At 38.4% G+C, this 26,300-nt stretch overlaps 1 protein-coding gene across 1 annotated transcript in view; it reads right to left on the bottom strand.

The window, feature by feature from the left end:
* Positions 1-26,300, bottom strand: part of LOC124594764 (regulating synaptic membrane exocytosis protein 2) — a 1,241,912-nt gene that overhangs the window by 238,430 nt on the left and 977,182 nt on the right. Inside the window, exon 20 of the mRNA XM_047133151.1 lies at positions 16,900-17,096. Coding sequence (XP_046989107.1) covers positions 16,900-17,096 — 197 coding nt within the window. The remainder of the gene's footprint in view (positions 1-16,899; positions 17,097-26,300) is intronic.

The following is a 26,300-nucleotide window of genomic DNA, read 5'->3' as shown; positions in this document are numbered from 1 at the left end:
ATCAGAGTCTCTCGAATATTGTTTTTTATCAATATGCAGAGAACTGACAGATTATGTTTTTACTCATAAGGGATGAAGTATTATTACATGGGAACCTCACTGTGCCAGTACTGACATCTGGTAGTGATTCTGAGAACTTTTCAGACTACCCTCATATCATTTATTAACTTGCATGATATGTACTTATCTAAGGCCTAACAATCAATTTGTCTAAGCTTTAACTACAACTCCTCCATGCAGATCAAATAAGATAAATATTCTAATTTCAATTTGTGTAAAAAATAGCAATCTTTGCTACACAAAACTCCCTTATTATTGTTTTCACCTTGTACCCACTCAATTTTAGTACCTTTCTATCTGGTGAAACATATTCTAGAACAACCAGACATGTATAATGGACTTTCAAAAATTATAGCAAAGTAAGAAGTTAATGAAAAATAAAAGAAATGAAAGAAAAACAAGGACAGTAAAGTTTCTGCCTGTAAACTCACTACATCACATTGTGATTCCGGATGGTTTTCTTTCCGGCTGCATTACTAAGACATTATTTCTGCTTAAGTGATGGTTACAGTTATTACAGGATAGGCAGAGGTTAGATTTAGCCTTGAAATGATCAGTGCATCCTGGTCTAAGAAGAAGTATAGGATTGCTCCCTCTCTTTCCTGATGCTATGCCTTTTTTTGCACATGGAGAACAATTGCTCATCATTAATGTAGCATTATTATATTTCTGAGCTGGATGTCATTTATGGCACAAATCATTATTATTATTTATCAAAGGGAAAGTCTGGTGCAACGTCAGTCTATCCATGGGCATCCCAAACTGGGGTGGGGAATGGAGTGGGGAAGTGAAGCTTTTGCTCTCCCCTGGAATCTGATTTACATACAGACTTTCATTCATACAAAATTCTTGTACACTTTCAGAAATGAATCTAATAAACTGCGCAAAGTGGATAACAATGAGAAATACTATGGCTTTAGCAGCTGATGAATAATTTACACTTGTTTGGTTGTCACACTGTTCATGGAAAATTGCATCTTTTTCTTTGATACAGCTATTTTTCTAGGCTCACTAAAATCAAATCAGAAGCAGTCTTTTGAAGAACCACTTACACTCCCAGCACATAGAGACTATTCAGTACTACATGGCAGATCACAGGAATCCTCTAATAACAAAATTGTGTTATATAGAAGGTGTGCTTGTTTCAACAGGAGAAAGGTTATCATACAAAACCATCAGTCATCTAAAAGTTGGGATATGTTTTCTGAAGAATTACTACATATGTTTTTTATCTATTTCGTAGTTCATAGTATGCATAACATTGTCAATTTTAAATGAAAGCTTTAATTTTTCTAAGTTTTCTAAAAAAAGCTATTTGCTTTAAATTGTTCATTAAATTTGTTTAGATTTTTTCAAGAGTGGTATCAGTTGCTTCTGTATGCATTTTGTTGCCATTTATATAGGCCAGAGAAAGCCAGGTTGGGCCCTGAGGTAGGTCTGATCATGCCATGTGACTTAACTACAAAAAAGTACTTAGCTCCATTAAAATTTTTGAACGTACGTGGGCTTGAAACAATAATTTAGACAAAGGAAGCTCTCTTCTATTACACAGTATGTCATTGCAGTAAAACAATACAACAATAGTACACTGATAAGCCAAATACTATGACCATCTGCTTAATAGTTTATTTATCCTTCTTTGGATTGAAATACGTAACTCATTTTGTGAATCATGCAACCAAAAATTTGTTGGAAGGTTTTGGGAGGTATGTGGCATTAGATGCATAGGTCATGTAATTCGTGTAAATAATGGGTTGCTGATTTGTGTATGCAGTACAGTGCCAAATAGCAACCCATATGGATTCCATAGGATTTACATTAGGTGAATTTGGTCACTGAGGCATCAATGTGCATTCACTACAATGCTCCTCAAACCACTGTAGCATGGTCCTGGCTCCAAGAAATCGAGAATTATACTGCTGAATGATGACATTGCCTTTGGGGAAGACATCAAACATGAAGGGACGTAGGTGGTTTGCAGCTGTCACTGTGTTTCCAATTACTACCACAAGTCCCATGCTAGCACAGGAGATTGTTTCCCATGGTATAATACTGTTCCCACAAGCTCGCATCGATGGCATGCTGAATGTTTCAAGCTGCCATCCTCCTCTCAGTGGTGACGACTATCTTCCTAGTATAGCCAAAATGTGATTCGCCTGAGGAGCTGACACGTTTCCAACGATCAATGGTCAAATCCTGATAGTTTCTTGCACCCTGCAGTTGTAACTGGCAATGTTGTTGGGTCAACATGTGAACATATAGGGATGGTCTGCTGTGGAGCTGAATGTTCAGCAATGTACGATGAACAGTGTGCTCCAAACCACTTGTGTGTGCACCAGCATTGTGCTCATTCAGCAGAGGTGCCACAGATATCCATCTACCCCACTTTACAGAGCAGAGAAGCGTCCAAACCCCACATTCTGTGAAGGGTCATGGACATCCAACCATTTAGTGCCTGCTGGTAGTTTCACTATCCTACCTCTTTCCAAAGATGCTCATGACAGGAGCATGTAAACATTCAACATTTGCTGTTTTAGAGATACTCGTTCACAGGCTTTGTCAAAGTCACTTATTTACATGGATTTCACCATTTGCAGCTTATATCTTCACTAGTGTGATCCCCTGTCTGTGCCTGCTCTGCTTCCATACTTTTTTTACTGCATCATTTGCTTGCAATGCCACCAGGCAGCATCCAACATTGCAGTGGGCATTGGTCATAATGTTTTGGTCCACCAGTGCATATGTGTTCTATAAGAAGACTCTTGATGAGGTGACTGATGCATCAACTGAAACCAAATTCTGGTGACATGTATTAACCACTTTCTGACCACTACCAACTTTAGACAAAAGATAACACTACATTTAATGATTTATGATTAAAAATAATTACACACAGTATTTCAACAATTGTTAATTTGACACACCACTTCTTCTCTTTTAGATGGAGTTGTGCTAAATGCTGTTGTCTGCTAGTTCACATTAGCAGCTGTCAAACTTCAGTTAACACCAATGAATATCTTTTAATTATAAAAGTACTCCCATCAGCCACTTTGCAAAAAGTATTTTTAGATTGCACATATAATATGTGCACAGTAAACAAATCACACAGTAGAAAAGCCTGTAGGAAGCAAGTCCTACAGTGTATTCCATAGTATCATTCAGTGGTGTACAGTACATATAACTTGATTACCTCAATAGTCAAGCTCTACCTCACAGTCAATTTCACAGCAGGATGTCAAACAAGGCAATAATGAAAGTCAGCATGAAACAAAATAGTGGTTTTTTACTGCCTACCTTTAATGTGTGGATCAGGAGCCAGTTCAAAAATGCAGATACGAGAATGACTCATAAAGGAATAATATGTGTATCATGTACACAATAATAGGTATTGAGAGAAGCACCACAGTGTAGCACTAGCTTTTCATGTTATTAAATAACATCTTCACAAAAATGTGTAATAAAATCACCCTTGTACTACAGTGATAAATTAAATGAGGCTGCACTTTTATTAAACAGACATGCCATGTATTTGGAGGATGGAGGCTGCAATCTCTATCTAGCTCCCATAACTTAGGTGTTGCATGATTTCCTTAAATTACTTTGGACAAATGCTGGGATGATAACTTGTCAGAGTCCTAACAACATTAAACAAGAGAAACAATCATATTATCATTTTCGGTAACTTTTCCAAGATCTTTAACTATGCAGCTCACATTTTTCCTGGAAACCAACACATTATGATATCAATCACATTGAATGCCTCAGAAAGAAATGGAAGGCTGGACTTACAGAAGCTGAGAAGTACAAGCCGAAGATCGTTTGGAAAATAATGGCTCCTAAGACAACATAGGGACAGTAAAGAGTGTGGGGCAGACAATAGAGATTGTGGGATAATGAATGGCTGATGGGAGGCAATAAGGAAATAATGACTAAAGTTCTATGGAGATCTGTTCAAGATGAATGCAACTCAACGAATGAAGCAGATTTTTAATGTGATGAACAACAGACACACAGTATCTGATTAAATGTTGCATCAAAGTAAGGAAAGACCTCAAAGTCATTGGACTGAATGAGGATGATATATTGATATTTCTCACAGCTCAAAGTACAGATAACTGACGAACAACCATAAGGGCTTCCACAATGAGCAGAAGCAGAACAGTGGGTGGACAGAGAATAGAAGGCAGGTTCCAAAGAAAGAATGAAATCCTTTTGAGCTGCAAAAAAAGCTTCCAGAAATTGCTTATAGGTACTTGTATGAACTGAACTTCACTTGCATAGATGGAGTCTTACCCAAGTGTGCAGAAATGCAGGAAACAAATGGCCACATTAAAAAGAAACAGAACACTACTCCTATAGGTTGTACACTCAACAGTGGTATAGTACCTGTCTGTGAAGGCCTCAGTGAGAATCCATCCCTGAATGCATTTCTCTCCTCACCCCTATTACATCCTGCACATCCACTTTCTACATGCTCCCTAAAATCCACAAACTCACCATTTCTGGGTGTCTTGTGGTAGTTGGTTGTTGTGCTCCAACTGATAGAATTTTTTCCATCATAGACCAACACTCCCAACTAATTGCCCAAAATATAGCTTCCCATATTGAAGATACCAACCACTTCCTACATCATCTCTCCACCATTCCCATTCCTTTAGCTCCTGGAGCACTACTTGACACTGCTGACTCCACTTCCCTATACACAACCATTCCTCATGATTATGGTCTTGCTGTTAGTGAATACTATATTGTCCAATGTCCTTCAGGCTCCAAACACATTCAACTTACTAACTTTGTTCTAACACATAACTGTTACACCTTTAAAGAGAAGGTATACAAACAAATTCATGGCACAGCCATGGGCCCTGCGTGGCACCTTCCTGTGCCAACCTGTTTATGGGCCATCTAAAGAAAACCTTCTTAGCCTGTCCGCAGCTCGTGGTCGTGCGGTAGCATTCTTGCTTCCCACGCCCGGGTTCCTGGGTTCGATTCCCGGCAGGGTCAGGGATTTTCTCTGCCTCGTGATGACTGGGTGTTGTGTGATGTCCTTAGGTTAGTTAGGTTTAAGTAGCTCTACGTTCTAGGGGACTGATGACCATAGATGTTAAGTCCCATAGTGCTCAGAGCCATTACAACCTTCTTAGCCTCCCAAAACACCAAATCCTTGGTCTGGTTCAGTTTTGTTCATGATATCATTATGATCAGGACTCAAGTCTGGGACACTCTAGCCTCATTCCTTCGCAACCTCAACACCTTTTCTCCCATCCAGTTCACCTGGACCTCCTCAACCCAATGTACCATCTTCTTGGACGTTGACTTCCTCCTCTGATGGCTATGTTCAACTGTCTCTCCACACTAAATCCACCACCCACCAACAGTACCTGTATTTCAACAGCTGCTGTCCCTTCAACACCAAAACGTTGCTGCCATACAGTCTGTCGACCTGGGGATAGCTTATCTGAAGTGACAAGAACTCTCCAGCTCATTATGCTGATGGTCTCACCAAGGCTTTCACAGGAAGAACTATCCCCCTGACCTAGTTTGCAAACAGATCTCCTACACCCTTTTCCTTACACAGCCAGAATTCTCACACCACTGCCAAAAACCAGCTACAAAGGAGTATCCAGACCATCACATAATATCACCCCAGACTGGAACAAGTGAACCACATCCTTTGTCAGAGCTTTGATGATCTATCATCATGCCCTGAAATGAAGGATATGCTACCCAGGATTCTTCCCACACCTTTAAAGTGGTCTTCCATTGCCCACACAAACTCCATAACATCCTAGTCAATCCCTATGCTACTCCTAATCTCAACTCCTTGGCTTAGGGATCATATTTCAACTTTGCAAATTAGAGTTATCCTTACAACTCATTTTTTGCTCCTGAAATTATCCTGGCCTCAACATATGGTGACCTACTATTCCCACAGGCTCCACCCAACAGTTTATGCCCCCTCAGTCCTATCACCTTCTCCCTTCTCACATCCCCTTATCCTCATTTTGTGCTACCCTTTGCCAACTCATTCACCCATCTTTCGCATCCCCACCCCCCCTCCCCCAAATAGCCTGTGCTACAGCCTTCTGATGCTACACCTGGCAGTCTTGTCTTGTTTCCATTTAGGTCCCCCATGCTCTGCCAGACACCCCCCCCCCCCCCCCCCCAACACACACACACACAATTGATACCTTGCTATCCCTGCCCCATTCCAGATTACTACTTTTGTTCTTTGAGACAATTTCATGCCTGTTCGAGCTGGAAGGGATGGTGGTTATTTGTGTGTTTGAAATCTGCTTCCTAGTGTGTGTGTGTGTGTGTGTGTTTTCTTTTCTGAAGAAGGTTTTGGCTGGAAGCTAAATGTGTAACAGTCTTTTTGTTGTGCCTGTGTGCAATGTAATGTATCATATATATGGTGAGTAGCAATCTATCATTTTCCTAATATTGTTGATATTCCAGTTGGGAGTTTTCATTGTTTAATTTTTACCTAACAGTTTTTGTTCCATCCTGTAATCTTGTGTTTTCATTTGTTACTATTCTCTAATGTATTGCCGGCTGGGGTGGCCGAGCGGTTCTAGGCGCTACAGTCTGGAACCGCGCGACCGCTGCGGTCACAGGTTCGAATCCTGCCTCGGGCATGGATGTGTGTGAAGTCCTTAGGATAGTTAGGTTTAAGTCGTTCTAAGTTCTAGGGGACTGATGACCCTAGACGTTAAGTCCCATAGTGCTCAGAGCGATTTGAACCAATTTTCTAATGTATTATTCTTCTCAGTGTCCATTTTTTCTCTTTTTCTTGAGTTTTTTCATCATCTTCCCATACACTTTAACTTCCAAGCCACACAGAATCAACAATCCTGTCCATGCACAACACACTGCTATGTGACCTCAGGGGCTGTTGGTGCAGCATCTCATGCCCCAGATTCTTCCCACCAATAATTATAATTATTCCTATTGATCACATTTCCTCCTCCATCCTCATGTATTTTCACATTTTATTCTTTCCCCCTCTATTCATTTATCGAAACATACTACTTCCATACCTCATCAGTTCATTCTCTCCCAAGTTTTTGTACGTTTTTTTACATATTTGTGCATTTTTTACCTAGCTTCATGTGTTTTTGCATATTTTTACGTGTTTGAGTATATTTTTACATGCTGTTGTGTATTTTTACACATTTGTGCATGGTTTTACATGCCTTTGCATATTTTACACATATTTTCCACTATCCAGCTCCACTTACAACCAACTAACACCTTCATTTACCCATTTCCATTTCCCATTGTGCTCCTTCTTTTTGTACTAATTAAAAAACATATCCCTTTCCCTGGCTAAACGTGAGTCCACATCATATTCCTTAAACGCTACCTAAACCATGGAATCCTGCCACCCAACCCCCTCCCCTCACCCCCAATCCCCCCCTGCACCCACTGCCCCAACAGCTTAACCACAATTTTTTTTCCTCTGGAGCCTACCATTCCTCTCACAAAGACCTTCAATGCTTCAGCTTCTGCCAGTCCTACGTTCTCAAAATCTCGTACTGAAAAGACACATCTGCATGGCACAGGTGCCCCAGAACCACCTCTGCTCCATACACAAGACGCTGCTACTGTACAACCCCTACTACATACATATCATTTCTGAAAATGAATCCCTTGCTCCCCAGCAGTTGAAACAGAATTCCAGACATGACCTCCATAAGTTATCCAGCCTTCTGACATCTTACTGCCACCTTGGGGCATCACTGTCCAACCCCAATCCTATGCACAGTGTTCCTCCACATCAACCACTTCTAGCACCCAGACCCTGCCTAGCTGACCTTTTCAACTTGCTACATCTCTCAAAACTCCCTACCAACACTCCACTAAGTCCTTCCCAGAACACTCCTCCACTAACTGAATACATTTCCTTCAGCACCCCTATGACATCCCACACATCCAGCTTCTACATGCTCCCCAAAACCCACAAACTCAACAATCCATGTGCCCCATTGTACCCCAGTTAAAGAATTTTGGTCCTCATTGACCAACACCTACAACTAATTGCCAAAAATCTAGCCAACCACATCAATAATACCAACCAATTCCTTCACCAACTCTCTACCACCCACATCCCTTCAACTCCTGGATCCCTACTCATCACTTTTGAAGCCACTTCTCTATAACCCAACACACCTCATGTTCATGGTCTTGCTGCTACTGAACACTAACTTTTCCAATGACCTTCAGACTCCAAACATACTACCTCATTCACTTTAACTTTATGTTAATACACAACTACTTCTACTTTGAAAAGAAGGTATACAAATAGATATGCAGGACAGCCATGGACACCCACAAGGCACCCTTTTATACCAACCTGTTTTTGGGGAATCTAGAGTAAACCTTCCTAGCCTCCCAAAATCCAAAACCCCTGGTCTGGTTAAGTTTCATTGATCATGTCTTTATGATCTGTACTCAGGGCCAAGACAACCTATCTTCATTCCTTTGCAGCCTCAACACCTTCTCACCCGTCTGCTTCACCTGGTCCTGACCAACACAGATTGCCATCTACCTGGATATTGACTTCCTCCTCTCTGATGGCTCCATCCACCCCTCTGCCCACATTACACCCACCAAGCACCAACAATACCTGTATTTTGACACCTGCCATCGCTTTCACACCACAGAAACCCTCCCACGTAGCCTGGCCAAAAAGCATCTGCAGTGAGAAGAATTCGCTAACTCAATATGCTGAAGGTCTCAGAAAGGCCTTCACAGACAGGCACTACCCCCTGACCTACTCTGCAAGCAGATCTCCCAAGTTATTTTCCCTCAACCCCAGATCCTCCCACCACCCTCAAGAGCCAGCTACGAAGGAGAGTCCTGTTCATCACCAATACCGCTCCAGACTGGAGCAACTGAACCACTTCCTCATAAGGGCTTTGGGTACCTCTCAACATGCCCTCATATGAGGGACATCATGCTCAAGACACTTCCTATCCATCCTAAAGTGGCATTACATCACCCATCCGAGCTCTACATCATCCTAGTCCATCCCTATGTCACACTAAATCCCAACCCCTTGGAATAGGGATCATATCCATATTCCTGGGAAGATCCAAGTGAAAGACCTGTCCACTCATCTCACCCAGCAATTCTCATTCCAGTCCTGTCATAGGCTTGTCCTACACCATCAGTGACAGGGCCACCTGTGGAAGCAGCCATGTCAAACAGAAATAAATTTTTTGCAGCTATTTGTTCATGTTGTTAAATAATTACTTCACTTATTGTAGTTGCAGTACTAAAGAGGATATTTCTACAGGACAATAATGAGTGAAAATACGTAAATTAAACTAGCATCATTTTCCACAAAATTGAGTATGGTAAAGTGGGTCTTTTTTCCCACATTTCACAGCACTAGGAGCTGAACACATGTTTTGTTGTAATGTTTTGGTTTGTGCTGCCAACTGTCAGATGTTTTTGCTAAAGATCGAATGCTATTGCCAACTTTTGAGTGTAATTTTCAAAGTATCTGTGATCTGTTTGTGTATGCATTTGTGAGTATGTATGTGTTTTGGTGTTATATAATATTTACTTTGGTGAGCTTAGTGTGTGTGTGTGTGTGTGTGTGTGTGTGTGTGTGTGTGAGAGAGAGAGAGAGAGAGAGAGAGAGAGAGAGAGAGAGAGGGACAATTTTTATCTTATCATTTCTTTTATTAAGTGTAGTAGGGAGCCTGTACTGATGTGTGTTTGCTCATTTATCACATGTTTGTTTTCAGCAAAGGCTCTCTGAATGTGGAAGTTTTCTTGATTTGTATAAGATGTTTGTCAGGGCTGTTTATTCTCATTATTTTCATTTCTTGTTCCATGTTTGTAAAATGGTGGTTATGGTGTTTTAAATGTTCTGCAAATGTGGAATGGTTTGTTTCATACTTCCAACACCTGATATGTTCTTTGTACCACATTTTAAATTCCTGCATGTCATGACTATGTATACTGCCTCATAACTTTGACATTCAAGTTTATATATTCCTGATCACTGGAATGTATCCCTCTTGATAGTTGGTTGGCTTAGGTGTGATTGGAGGGTTTGCCCAGTCTTATATGCTATTTGGAATCCCTATCTCTTTAGGATGTTTGCAACTCTGAGTGTTAATTTATGTGTGTAAGCCATAGTTTACCATCTGGTTCTTTTCCGTGTAATCTTGTCATTGTGTGTGTTTGTAGGTTTGCAGCTTGTGAGTTCTCTTGTAATCTGGAAGTGATGTGTTTGTTTCATATTTGTGTTTTTATTTTTTGAATTCGCCTGTGAACTACATGTGTATCATACTCTTTTCTTTTCCATAGTTTCTCTTGTTGAGTGGGAGACTGTTCAATTATATAACAAATGTCTTAATGCTGCAAGCTTCTGGTTGTGCAGATGATTAGATGTGGAATGTGTTATTGTATCTGTGGCTGTTGGTTTTCTAAAGTGTTAAATGTATGTTTGCCAGTTTCTTTTTTATTGTTATGCCAAGAAAATTTATTTGAATTTTTTTTCTTTTTCAAGTGGGAATTTTATGTTCTGATGTGCTTTGTTGATTTCTGAGTGGAGTTCATCAATTTTTTCAATTGGCTCATCTACAAGACAAATAATGTAATCTGCATATTTGTACCAATGCATGATTTTGAAACTTTCATTAGTGGTTATCTTTCTAAATATCTGATTTTCTAGATGACTGATGAAAATGTTTGCTAATATTCCTGATATTGGGGATCCCATGGGCACTCCATCACTTTGTAGACAATAATCATTTTTGAACTGAAAGTAGTTTTGTTCGGTTGTCAGTCAGAGCATATTTATTATTTCTTTTATTGCTTCTGTGGTGGGGTTGCTGTAGGATGTGAGATTTTGTTCTATGATTGCTATTGTTTCTGTGACAGGGATGGTGTTACACATATTTTCTATGTTGAATGAAATTAGTGATGCTGTGTGTAGTGCCTGTAAGTTCAGGATGTGTTCTATTATGTTTTTTGTGTTTATCATGGTTCTGTTGTTTTCTATTTTATAGTGTTTTGTAATTAACTTTTGGAGATGTTTGGCTATGTGGTATGTTAGGGCTTTATTAAAGTTAATACCGGCTCTCACGGGCATACCATGTTTATGTATCTTTGGTTGACTGTGGAGCGTTGGTACTTGTGGTTTTTTTGTGTTATGTAGTATTTATGTTTGTCCATGAGCACATGTTCAATGTTTTTAAATGTTTGTTTCAGGTTTGCCTGGAATTGTGTAGTTGAATCTGACTTCAGGTTTTGTATGGTGCTGGTATTTATGCATTCCTTGGTTTTTGTGATGTATTGCTCTTTGTCCATGAGTACTGTTACATTTCTCTTTTCCACTCTTGTTATTAGTATGTTGTTGTTTAAACCTTTTCATGGTCACTGCTTCTGTTTGGTAGTTCTTATTGTGCACTTGCTGTGTTTGTTTTATTATGCCTTTTCTTTCTTTTCTTACTAATTCTCTTGTCAGTCATATGTTTATTTCACAATTATTTTGTTGTTCTTCACGTGTAAGGATGTGTTCAGTTTCAGTTATGAAATTTGCTATGTATTGGTTGTTTACTTTGATGTTGGTACAGTGTTTCAACCATTTTACCAAGAGCATTTTTTCTTTCTAGTGTAGTTCTGTCTCTGTCAGCTTAACTAAACGTGGGTAGTGTGCCATGTTCTTGTGGTTTCATGTTTAAGATGTAAATGTATTTTTGTTTCTTTCTTACTGTTAGTTTCATTATTTTCTGTATATGAAGACAGAAGATAATGTTGCGGGGCCACATGAAGTGGCTCAAAAAGTCTGAGGGTAATTTTGTATCACACTTGCTATGGAACTGTTTAAGAATTAGTCAGATATCTATAGAATGTAAATTTTAGTGCAGTCAGAGTCAAATTGCTGTGGGCATTACAAAAGCAACTCTTGTGAATGTTAGGACAGGTGGAAGCAGCTGATGCACTAAAAGATAAAGACAATTCTATAACTTGAGAATCTGAAAGATTTAAATATCTCATAGCCAAGGAAATTACCTGCAAGATTAAAATACACAAATGCATTGTCTGTTCATGAATAATTAGTAAAAAAACAAAGATTTACAAAAGACCTATTTGAAATTAGTTACCTTCTTCTGAATGAGAGTTGTCAAAGTGCCCAACCAAGAGGATCTGTAGTGGCTATCCCATCTTAAAGAGATACTTGTTACACCTCCTCACCCAAATCCTTAAATTATATAATATATACAGCAGACTTTAACCTGGACAGAATTCATGCACAATTCAAATTGCTACAACTGATGTACAATCATTTAATGTGCCATCTAATGGAAGAAAAATTATTGATGAATGTGGCAGGGTTAGAGAACTGCTTTAAGACATTACCCAATTGGTTATCATAATTATGACACTTCAAATGTAATCCTTGAAGAGGTCTTTCATCATCTTGCAACAACATAAAACTTACATCAAGTAACAATGACACAGTCAACTCACCCATCTGAACTTTCTTCATGTTTCTCATGGAAACAAGTGTATCAGACAATATATTTCACACAACTATTGTTGTTTTGGTGATCAGGATGAACACCTAAGCTTAAAGTGTAAGCTTAAAGGAAAATAAAATAAAGAAGTTAATGCTGTTAATACTAATTGTCAGTATTGGTTTGAATTACCACGATTGGCTGTCTCAGCTTGATGTAATAATTTATTAACAAAACCCTGCAGTTTAATAACACACTGCAATCAATAACTTATGTGAAGGTGTGAGAAAAGTTCAGTACGGTAAATTACTCCATATCTAACACACTTGGATTCACACTTTCACCAAGGAGTAGAATGTGGAACAGAAATCAACAATCAAAGAGTAAATCATATAACAAATGTCGCTTGTGTACAGCATCTCTGGCATCCAGCAGGAAAGTTTCGTGGCACTGTACTTTCAAACACTCGCCCATGTCATGGTGCTGGACGATGACAGAAGACGCCACACTAATCTATAAAATAAATTGTATATGCATGAACTGCTTGTTAGTTTGAAGTATTAATTTGCATGTTTCATTTATTTTTGCATGTGGTGATGAAACTGCCACAATTGCTCCTCCTATCCCTAAATGCTGATATTTTGTGTTTATGTCCACCTATAAGCCCATATACATCTCAAGCACTTTCTTTTGCAGTCAGTATATGATTGAAACCTCTTGCCTAGGTTACATTATCATTCATTTACAACTCAAAACACCTCAGATATTTTATTGGGTGAGGTGGTGAAATTTTTGAGACAGTGTGCTAGCATTTGATAAGAGCAAATTTAAAATTACAGTCAGACCACTCCATGTTACACCTCACAGAACAACTGATGAAATGTTAAACAAAATATTACTTCAGTCATTACTTCTTTCTTTTCTCTTTCACTTTATTTCTTACTGTGTAACTGTTAGACCAGAAGCTGTATCAGTTTTTGGCTATATTTGCTTTGGATAGGATTTTTTTTTTTTTTTTATATTTAATGTAGGAAAAGATTGACTGCTACTTACCATAAAGATAACACTATGTTGCAGACAGGCACAGTTAAAAGACACTTACACATAATCTTTCAGCCACTGCCTTTATCAGAAAAAAGAGAGACACACACTATTCATTCACACAAAAAAAGCACACCTCATGCACACATGACCGCCATCTCTGGCAGCTTGAACCAGCTAGTATCCATCATTAAAAAATAATTTTTTCATTAGGTATTACTCCGGTAATGAGCAGACCTGATTTCAGGACAGCACATCTTCACTTATAGCACATAAGCTTACTGTAGAGTAGTGGTTCTCAAACTTTTTGAACTTCGGGCAAATGTAATGCGCTGCAAATAATTGTGGGCACACTATATACACATTTCTGAGGAATATTTTACAACAGTCAATACAGGAAATAAATACTGTGATAAAATAACAATTAAGTCATTTTATTTTGAATTTCGCATCCAAACTGCAGAAAATACAAATTATATTAATGAAAAATCACAATATGAACAAATAATTTTTGTATAAAAAAAATGTGAAAGATTCATGAAGCATGATTGTAACCCAAATGTGATGGCTGAGTGCCATGTTGCCTGCTACCCTTTCAAGATGAAAGGCAAGAGAAACTATTAGGTGAAAGATATTGAAATGAAATAATGCAATAAAACTAACGATTAGTTCAAATTATAGAGAAAAGTAATAAGCAATACAAATGAAATGTACCTTACGTCTACTCTTTCTAGAATTTATGAGAAACATGAGCCCAGATGTGTCCTCACAATTTCTTCAATGTTTGGAGATATATTTGAAAGAAAAACTCTCATTTCCTTGTCGATACACTGAAGAGTTCCTCTCCTTTCATATTTAATTGTGGTGAGGGCAGAAAATCCTAATTCGCATAAACATGACTTCAAAACTTGAAGTAAAATGTTCAAAGCCTTTTATATATCGACACATATTCTTCTTTTTAGAAATCCAAAAGGAGTCAAGAGACTTCATTATGGAAAGAAGGCACAGAACGAGGCATGTGAAAATAATTTGCACGGCACCTACAGAACAAAGCGTGGTAAGAGGGGAGATGGTTAGGAAAATTTCGTGACCAGTGTTAGTCATCCATGGGTGCTTGTGCACCAGGTACCGACCAGTGACTAAGATAGTTATATTTTACACACAAAACTAAAAAGAGTTCACTAAAAGCACATTATTTCCACCAAAAATTGTGAAATTAAGGTAAGGCTGTTGTCATGCAGTTCTAGTGCAAGGAAGGAAGAAAATGGCCTTTGAGCCATTTATTAATTATGAGTGACCATGAAGCATGCAACTTGCAGTCCACGGTTGCAGTCTTGGACTGCAAGTTTTTTACGACATATCAAATAAGTAGTGTGTTGGCCACACTAAACTTGACCACGGATAAAATGTTACATTTATAAATACAGTTACATTCATTATTAAATGAATTAATCACTCCCACAACTGCATAATGTTATGATTGTAGCAATGTGACAATTGTCTGACCATTCTGTTTCTCCAAACTACAGCATTCTGCCATCTGAATAAATATTTTTTCCACCCCACTGTGAATTACACTTTCTCTAGAATTCCTAACATTTCTTGGTGGTGTAAGGGATGACCTCGATGGGCCAGCAGTGGCTTTATCATCACTCCTTATTTTGTAATACCTTTGTCCAGTTCCCAAACAGCCACTACTGTTAGATAGCTAAGAGTAGCAGCAATGGAAGAGTGAAGACAGTTGGCATAAAATGTTCCAAATACTGTCAACACTAAGGGAGAATAAGCCACCCTTTTTCCTTAACCAAACTGATCTATTCAACAAAATGTAAGGAGTCATTCCATATTATACCTGTTGTGAAATGGATAAAATTGAGTAGCCATATGTCCTTTTATATTTGGCCACTTTTTTTCCTAAAACATTACAGGGTGCACCCATAAATGTTCTAGGGTGCACTAGTGTACCCTGGTGCACACTTTGAAAACCACTGCTGTAGAGTATTATGAGAAGCGTCAGTGTCTGTGACATGAAGCAATGTTAAAATGTATCACACAGTTGTCTACATGATTTTAAAAAATACACAACTTCAACAATGCACATTTCGTATATGAAACCTTTTCAACAGAGAAAACTTTATATTAGTTGCACTGATGTCTACATGTCAGTTAAATCATTCTGCTTTCTCATACATATTTGCAGAATACACACAAAGAAGTATTAATGGTGAGTCAAATCTTTGTCTGTGTGAATCAACTGCAGATAAGTTTATTTTATCCTGGATGAATGGTACATGGTAGCCAGCAGATGATGCTTGAGAAAAGATACATTAAATAGACAAAATTGTAGTCAAACGGGAGAATACCACATGAACAAAAAATTATATTAAAGCATGTGGGAAAATTGATAGTATGAGTACTCTGGAACACATAATAGAAACAATCTTTCAAAAGAAAGACAAGTAAAATACAGAGAAGCACTTTGTCTGATTTGCAGATAACAGTGACTATTACATATGTAAAAATAGTTTTTATTTATGAACACAATAATATTTATGTTTTCAGAATGCTGCTTCTAGCCACATCATTTCTCATCCCCAGACTTATGAAATGTAGAGAAAGACAACATATGGTCGTTCTGTGTTGCACACTAATCTGGAAGTGGGTATCTGGGAGGGTCAGAACCAGCAATCGAAAACAGAAATATGTTTGTGTCTGTAAATAAAAATTATTTTAATTAAAAATTGTGGAGATAACTGAAATATCATAATGGTTTGGATTAGAAAACTAAACACAGTGTTCGTTGTGGTTTCAGTAACAGGTCTACCACATTTAGTACATGTATGACATGCACGGTGATTTTTCAAATGGCAGTTTCAAAAGAAAACATTAACAGAAGTGACACACTGCTTCTTTATGCTGGTCAATATTTTGAGATTTCTCTTTGATTGAAGATTGTACACAATGTAACACCTAGTAAATGGTTTGTAATATGAATCTAATATGTACCTGTAGAATGAAGAGTAGAAGCACCTTCGGAAAAATAAATTTATAAAAAGTAAAAGATGAAGAAACTGACTTGGCTAGTAAAAATGGTAGAGAAAATCTTGTGGGTTCAGCAGCAATTGTATTGTATTTAATGAATGGTATAATGCACACTGCGATTTTCTGAATGACAAAGTTCTTAAACTGGTGAACGGAATTACAACATAGATTCTTTACTTTGGTTAAGTTGTTGACATTACAATTAAAGAACATTATACACAATATAATACCCAACACATTGTACATAATATAGAAGAACTACATGAATACATACCTGGCAACACCTTTGAGCCAGGCCTAGCCTGCAATCCACGGGCTCGTATAACTTCTACCTCCAGGTAGCCTTTCTGATAGCACATGCTGAGCTGTATATCCCCCAGTGCTGGTGCTCCTAGCACTTGCCGGCCAACAAGCTGACCTGGACCAAGGCCATCAATGAAATCCGACAGCTGACCACCATCTTGCGCCAGCCTGAAGGAGGGTGACCACCTGTCAGTGGTTGCAGTAACTGTTGTAACATATAATCTGATTTATAAAAGAAAAATGACTCCTATGCCTGTTAGATGTGTTGCACTCATAATCTTTAGATGGAATGTGTTCTAATGAAAAATTTAAAAAGATTCAGGTTATTATAATGATCGTTTTTATGTTTTGGTTGAGATTAACTGTTAGGGACTCATACAATTCCTTGCAGTAATCTCCTTGACTTATTTCTACATCAACAAGTTTCACTCTATAGCCCTCAGGATAAAAGTGTTCATAAGAGCAATTGTAATGAATCACAACAAATGTGACAATGTCACCTGTATATGCTGTAGCAAAAATATAAGAAAAACATTACAAACGTCTATGATGCAGATGACCAAATCTGTTTGTTGAACAAGTGACTTTTATGTTGGTGGACAAGGTAATAAATATAGATGAATTTATTATGATGATGATACTGGCAAACAGAAGACAAGCAATGGTATGATGACAGCTCTGTATTTACTTTACAGAAGAAATATTGATCAACAGAAAGACACATAAAAATAGCTGTTGATCAGCTTCCTAAATTTGATCTCTTTTATATTGCATATACAAGGTGCACATTACACTCTCTCTTCTGATGTTGTAGTTTGTTTGGGTCCCAGTAACACAGTATATACATGGAGCATATGAGCATGCTCTCCAGTGAAGAATAAAAGCTTGGAAGGTTAGCAATAATGACCATAACTATTTATGCACCAGTCTACTAATCAATATTGCTTCTGTGTAGTGTATAGAAACCTGTTCTCAAGCTACTATTGATTAATAATAGGGTTTAAAATACACTACCCATCACAGCAGAATATCTGTTATTAAATGGCTGTTCAGTGATAATTAACCACTTCAGGTACGATAATTTACCACTTACTGCAAGACATCTCTGATGTTTTCGAAAGCAGTAGTTCATTGAAAAATTTACTGATGAAAAAATTGATATCTACTAAACAAAATTGTTAAATCTGAGAAGACAATCTCACTAAAACAAAATAACACTAAATATGAAATCTGCATAGAAACTACACTTTATTTTAATCTATTTTATGACTATAACATAAAATTGTGTAATAAAGAATGGCAAATCCCATAAACTTTAATAGCAGGAAATAACAGCTCTTCATTTTGTTGCTTGTGGTTCATTTATGAGACATACACAAAGAAAGAGGATAAATAAATATTGTAGAACTATGAGCAGTAATAATACCAGTACAGTTTTGCAGAATCAAATTTTAATACAGTTTTGCAGGGGAAGCTGTAAAATACTACAGTTTAGCTGGAGTTTTCAAATGAGTAAATGTGTCATTATGTGACACAGTTTCCAGAATTGAAATCAAATTTAGATAAATATATTAACATTCACAAACAATATTACATTAAAGACTTTAAGCCACAATACTATTTATAGCTGTATGATGCACTGCATAATTTTTGATAACCGCAAAGGCATATGTTCCCATTCTACTTTACCATTACGTACTTAACAAGCAACTCCACACATATATAAAGAACTAACATTCAGTAACTATTACTGTATGTTAAGAATATAGAGCTGTTATTTATTCCAAAATGTACAAATTATCACTCACTTTTGGAGCAAAACAGGTAAGTGAATGCACAATATTCAAGCTTGAGAGTTATTGCCATTCCTTGTATTATTATGTACACAGCACAATTTACTTGACAGAAATTTTAAAAAAGTAAAGGTATTTTTGAGAGAGAGGAAGTTGTTTGCACCTGTTAATAATATACTTTGAGAATGACTCAATGACTCAAGTGCTTTGGCAATCAGCCACATGAATATGATTCCATTTATTATTACTGACTTTTGGTTCACTTCACATTCAAAGAGAATAATAGGCAAAGGAATACTGGGTTAACATAAAAAATAAAAATTATAAAACGGTTAATTTTAACACCAGCAGGTTACACATTCCCTAACCTCCCTGTATAGGACAGCAATGTCAGCATTCCATTGGTGCCAATTTTAGTATGTGAGGCATGATAAGGCCTCTATTTATTTTATACAGTGTTTTTGTTGGGTCATCTCCCATAAATTACATCATTTCATGCAATATATAAGAGGTGTACAATAGTACACAAAATAGTTTAATAAGAATGTAGGATTTATTGTTATATGTGATTGATAGTACAGGGTGTGTCAATACATGCAGAATTGTCTGAACTGCCACAAATGATGGTAATAATGTGATAACTGGAACAAAATTTTACAATTCTTAAACAACTGTAATTTTTAAATGTTGGGTTCCCGAAAATCTGAACATGATGTGTGTTGCTGTTTTACCTGGACTGAAATGTGAAATGCAAAACTGCTTATGTTGCTTTAACTTATGTGTTACATGTCTAGCTGAAAAGTTTTATTCATCAGCAACATTGTTTCTCCTGAAGCTGTAAGATCATCACATAATAGTACGAATGTTTGTTGCAATATCTATATTCTGTTGTTACTTGATCTTATTCTTAAATTTATGTACATACTGCATTAACAAAAATGATTAACTAAAATAATTTCAATGGCCTGTATAGTGCAGCTGTAGTATATTAATGGTCCTATCATAAAGGAAATTTACTGAAAATGATAGGAAAAAAAGAACAGAAAATGATCCACTGCAAATAATGGGTATTCTTCCTAATAGATTCCATTATTTCCAGTATGACACACACAGCTAAAACAAGTGGCATTTCAAACAAGACTTGGGACAAAAGTAATCACCCTGGAATCCATTATGAGTACAAGTAAACACTACAGAGTTTCTTGTAGCATATGAAAGTCTGTTGTACGTGACAGTATTATGAATAGACTCTTGCTACTAACCATATACCGGAGATGTTGAGACACAGACAGGCACAACTAAACATGTAAGCTTTCAGCCAGAAGGCCTTCTTCCAAAATAGACAACATATACATTCATGCAAGCACTGCTAACATGCACATAACCACTGTATCTGGCTGCTGGGGCCAGACTGTGAGCAACTGCACATGATGGGAGAAGTAATCAGGGTGTTGGGGGTAGCTGAGGTAGGGAGGGGGAGGGAGAGACAGGTATGGATGAGGAATGGTAAAGTGCTGTTTGTGTGAGCATACGCTGATGGAGTGGACAGAGGGTAGTGCAGCTAGGTGCAGTCAGGAGGTTAGACAGCAGAGAAGGGGGTGGGGGTGGGGGGGAGTAAAAAGACTGTGGGTGCATTGTGGAAAAGAAGGCTGTGGAGTGGGAATAGGGAAGGGAATAGGTGTGTGATGGACAAGGCCTAACAAAGGTTGAGGCAAGGACGGTTACAGGAATGTAGGGTATACTGCAGGGACGGTTCCCATAAGGGCAGTTCAGAAAAGCTGGTATTGGTAGGAAGGTTGCAGATGGCACAGATTGTGAAGCATTTAGTAAAATGAAGAATGCTGCTTTGGGCAGCGTGCTCAGTAACACGGTGGTTCAAGTGTTTCTTTGCCACAATTAGTTGGTGGCCACTAATGTCAACAGAGAGCTTGTTGGTTGTCATGCCCATGTAGAGTAATGCACAATGGTTGCAGCTTAGCTTGTAGATCACAAGACTGGTTTAACAGGTAGCCCTGTCTTTGATGGGACAGGTGATGTTTGTGACTGGACTGGAGCAGGTCATGGTGGGAGGATGTATGGGACAGGTCTTGCATATAGGTCCATTACAGGGATATGAGCCATGACACAAGGGGATGGGAGAAGGGATCATATAAGGATGGACGAGGATATTGTGTAGGTTCATTGAGAAGCTGAATACCACTGAGTGTGGGGCAGGGATGATAGTGCATACAACATATCTCATTTCAGGGCATGACAAGAGATAGTTGAAACCATGACAGAGAATGTGATTCAATTGCTCCAGTCCTGGGTGGTACTGAGTCATGAGGGGAATGCTCCTCTGTGGCTGGACAGTGCGACTTTGGGAAGTGGTGGATGACTGGAGAGATAAGGCATGGGAGATCTGGTTCAGTACCATGCTGGGAGGGTAATTATGGTTTTTGAAAGCTTCAGTCAGACCCTTGGTATATTTCAAGATGGACTGCTCATCATTACAGATGTGGCAGCCACGGGTGGCTTTGCTGTATCCAAGGCACTTCTTGTCATGGAATGGGTGGCAGTTGTCGAGGTATTGCTCATGGTACGTAGGTTTAATATGGACAGAAGTACTGATGTTGCCATCTTTAAGGTGGAGGTCAGCATCGAAGTAGGTGGCTTGTTGGGTTGAGGAGGGCCAGGTAAGTGAATGGGATAGACGTTTTGAGGTTCTGGAGAATGTGGATATGGTGTCCACACCCTTAATCCAGATCCAGATGATGTCATCACTGAATCTGAACAAACCTCCTTTTTTGATGTTGACCTGCACTTCAAAGATCAGTATTTCCTTGCATATCAAACCCATCAACCAACAGCTATACCTCCACTTTCACAACTCTTACCCATACCATACCAAGAGGTCCCTTCCATTCAGCCTAGCCACCCATGGCCATCACATCTGTAATGACGGGAGTAGTCCCTCTTGAAATATACCAAGTGACTCACTCAGGCATTCACAGCCTGTTATTACACTCACAACCTCATACAGAAACAGATCTTATCTCTCCAGTCACCCACCACCTGCCAAAGTCCCACTGTGCGGCCACAGAGGAATTTGTCTCAGTACCACCCAGGACTGGAGAACTGAATCACATTCTCTGCCATGGTTTTGACTACCTCTTGTTACGCCCTGAAATGAGAAACGTCCTGTGCTCTATCCTCCCTGCCCTCACCCAGGATACTCAGCCACCAAGTGAACCTACACAATATCCTCATCCATCCCTATATGATGCCTTCTCCCAGCTCCTTCCCCCAGAGCTCATATCCCTGTTATAGACCCAGATGCAAAACCTGTCCCATACATCCTCTCACAATCACTTACTCCAGTCCAGTCACTAGCCTCACCTATCACATAAAAGGGAGGGCTATCTGTGAAATCAGTCATGTGATACACAAGCTAAACTGCAACCACTGTACTTCATTCTATGGGAGGCTGACACCCACAAGCTGTCTATCTGCATGAAAGGTCACCAACAAACTGTGGTCAAGAAACACCTGGGAACACCCAGTTTCTGAGCACATTGACCAACACAACATTGTTCATTTTAATGACTGATTCACCATATGTGCCATACAGAACCTTCCTTTGAATGCCAGCTTTTCTTAACTGCGCTGATGGGAACTCTTGCTGCAATATATCCTACATTTTTGTAACCCTCCTGGCTCAACCTTTCCCAGACATTGTGCCACACCCACCCATTCCCTTCCCTGTTCCTACTCCCTTTCTATTCCATAAGCACATCCATGGTCTTTTTTATCACCCTCCTCCCCCCTCTCCCCCCCCCCCCCCCCCCCTCCCATCCTCACTGCTGTCTAACCTCCCGAATGCACCTAGCTGCCCTGTCCCAACCTCTGCCCATCTCATCCATATATGCTCCCACAAACAGCATTTTCCCATTCCCCACCGTACCTTGCTCTCCTTCCCTCTCCCCCTCTCTGCCCCAGCTACCTTCACAACCTAGACTGCTTCTCCCATCACGCACAGTTGCTCGCAGTCTGGGCCCAGCAGACAGAGGCAGTGGTCACTTGTGTGTGAGCTGTGTTTGTGTGAACATGTGTGCATATGTTGCCCATTTCGGAAGAAGGCCTTCTGGCTAAAAGCTTGGATGTGCTAATAGTCTTTTTGTTGGACCTGTCTGCGAGTCAACATCACCAGTGTATGGTGAGTAGCAATCCATTCTTTGCATAATACTGTCACTATCCAATCCTGAATTTTCTATTGTTAGTAAATCTTTCTAATGCTTTTTTTTTTTTAATTTATGTGCTTTAGCTTCTTACACTTTAAGAAAAAAATATTTCTTTCAGTTAAAGTAGTACTTGGCAAAAATATTAACCACATACAGTAAACTGGGACATATGGGAGAGGTAAATAGGGATAATGAAGAATACTAATTTGGCTATAAGAACATATAATCAAAAAAATAATTTGATTAATATTTTAGCTTTATCACCTCTACTAATATACTAAACAGAGTGTTACTATTGATAGCAGAATTACATGTATGTATCTGAGACAAGTGGGTTGGTTCAGTTAGAAGCATCTGATCTAATGCAGAAAACCAAATTTTGAGAAAAAAGTAATTCTTTAATCCTAATTTACTTTCACTGCAATATAACTGGTTCAGAATCTCTTGCTATCATTTCTGCCCACAATAAAAGTGAGATATAAATGGATAAATAGAAGCTCATGATTACAGAACCCATAGTGAAAAATTTTATATAGAGTTGGGGAGAAAAAGTAGAATAGGGTACAGACAAGCATCAAAACTAGCTAAGGGAACAATACGTGATTCTAAATCTAAGATGTTGCATGAAGGGCAAAAAAGACAATGGTATGTAATAGATGTGACTGATCTATTTTTCTATTTGTGTTTTGCCTATTAATCTATTGTATGTGCCCTTTCCTCTTTACTGCCCTCCACCATTTGTAATTGTGAGTTGCAAAAGTACAGGATCCATGTTGCTGTTAATAATGTATTCTTCCTATGCTTCACTTCCATGAGTAAATTTTGTGGACTTCATCCATGAGTAAGCAAAAACTTGTTATTTTCAGGAATATGGAGTAAAGAATTCACTTCAGTGCCAAAACAAGGAACTATTTTCTGATATTTAAAATCCCAAAGCTGTGTAGGGCTACAACCAAAAGAATTGTCACATGCAGTAATACACAAAATGTTTCACTCATAGTATTTCTTTCAATTATGAAAATGAGCTACCACCCCCAGTTCCATAGCCCTTTTTGAGATTTTGTGTATTATTTGTATATGTAAATCTTCTGCAGTCATCTGTTGGGATATTTATTCTATCCCCAAAGTGTGATGAGCACCATTATGGTGACCAATGTAATATGGGCAATCTCACAACCTGACAAGCAATCACTGCTCATTTTTCTGTGTTGTCATGATACACACTAAACTAATATTTAAGATGAATGTGTAGAAACAGATTATGCAGTATGTGTCAAAAGGTAAGACTTCAAGATCTGGCTCAGTAAAACAGCAATTTGTGTTCATTCTCCTTGCCCTTGTATCTCTGAACAATGCAGCTGAAAACTTGGTATGTAATTTGACAGTGGTTCATATCATTACCTTGTATCGATCATTGCTGTAATTATCTAATCTCCCCCCCTCCCCCCCCCCCCCCCCCCCCCCTATCTACACTCACTCTGTCCTCCCATTGTGCTATTCATCACTAGCAACTACAGTTTCTTCTTTTCATTCTTTGTGTCTTTTCTCTATTATGACTTCTGTTGTGACCTTTCACTCTCTTCATCTTTTGCTCTTTTCTTTAGCTCATGTAATCTCAGATTTCAGTCCCTTCTCCTTGTCTCTGACTTGTGAACTGCCTTTTCAGTTATTTCAAATTTCTCATATTTTACAATTTTGTCTGTTGATAATATTTTATTATTGATTTCCCCTCATCTGCAGTGACATAGGATCTTACATGGCTTTCTTAATTAATTTGTGGTTAATGCCATATCCTGCAACCCTTTTCTCTTAACTATCTGATGAAGAAATTTCTGGTTCTGTGTGTTTCGTCTGAGGCTGCCTACTACATAGAATTACTTTTTAGCTTAATTTATTGTAGTTTCCCTGTGAAAATCCTTTTTGGGTCATAACTTTTATTATCAAATGAAAGGGGCTTGTCACAATATAATAGTTAATTTTCTTCATTTATTAGAAGGAACCAACGGTGTTTAAGTCTTGTGATTGGTGTAGGAAAAACATATTAATTTTTATAAATCTTATTCCATTCTATCTAGAATGAATAACAACATGCTATTTAATGGATACTGAAGGTTTCCACTATGTACTATTTATTGCATTCTAATATCATAAAAAACTTACATTTTTAAGTCAGTCAACTGTTTAGGAAAAATATGAGCAACATAAGGTTCCAGGTGTCTCAGCTGGCATTCAGATAAGTATGGCATAATTATACAATACTCTTCTTCTTTACTAACAACTTTTTAATAGTCTTCCTCATATGACATGCTGTTGTGCTCTTCAGTCCGAGACTGGTTTGATGTAACCCTCCATGCTACTCTATCCTATCATCTCCAAATAACTACTGCAACTTATATGTTTTTGAACCTGCTTACTGTATCCCATCTCTTGGTTTCCCTCTGCACTCCACCCTCCCCACACACGCACACTAACCTTCCAATACTAAATTGGTGATTCCTTGATGTATCAGAAAATGCCCTATCTGTTGATCCCTTCTTTTAGTCAAATTGGGCCACAAATTTCTCTTTTCCTGAGTTCTTCTCAGTACCTCCTCATTAGTTACATGATCTACCCATTCAATCTTCAGCATTCATCTGCAGCATCATATTTCAAAAGCTTCTACTCTCTTCTTTTCACAACTGTTTATCATCCACATTCCACTTACATACAAGGCTACCCTCAAGACCCTCAGAACACTAAATCTATATTCTGTGTTAACAACTTCCTTACCTTCAGAAACGTTTTTCTTGCCACTGCCAGTCTACATTTTACACCCTCTCTACTTTGGCCATCATCAGTTATTTCACTGTCCAGATAGCAAAGCTCATTTACTACTTTTAGTGTCTCATTTCCTAATCCAATTCCCTCAGCATTGCTTTATTTATTCTGACTACATTCCATTACACTTGTTCTAGTTTTGTTGATGTTCTTTTTATATTCTCCCTGCAAGACAGTGTCCAGTCCAATGCACCACAGCATTGTGCTTACTACCTGAGCCCCATCTTATTCTGTTACTCGTTCCTGTGAACGGGAACGCGTTATGCAGGTCTTGAAGTCACTTGCGTCCATTTATAAAAGTTTTTACTGAGTTTAATGAAGATGATGTTGGCTGGATATATTCAACGATGCCCTTTGGCTACACTGAATGAGAAATACCAAATTAAGATAACCTGAAGATGCCTAAATAAGGTGAAATGTGTAGTTGAAAAATAAAAAACTAAAATTGCAACCAAGACTGTTTTTAACCAATACTGTTAAGCACTGGTTTGCTGTATGCCACATATGGATTGGAAGAACTATGATACTTCCACTATGGTGCA

The sequence above is a fragment of the Schistocerca americana genome, chromosome 2 (assembly GCF_021461395.2).
Source record: "Schistocerca americana isolate TAMUIC-IGC-003095 chromosome 2, iqSchAmer2.1, whole genome shotgun sequence".
NCBI classification, from domain to species: Eukaryota; Metazoa; Arthropoda; class Insecta; order Orthoptera; family Acrididae; genus Schistocerca; species Schistocerca americana.
This window is presented reverse-complemented; position numbering and strand designations above follow the sequence as displayed.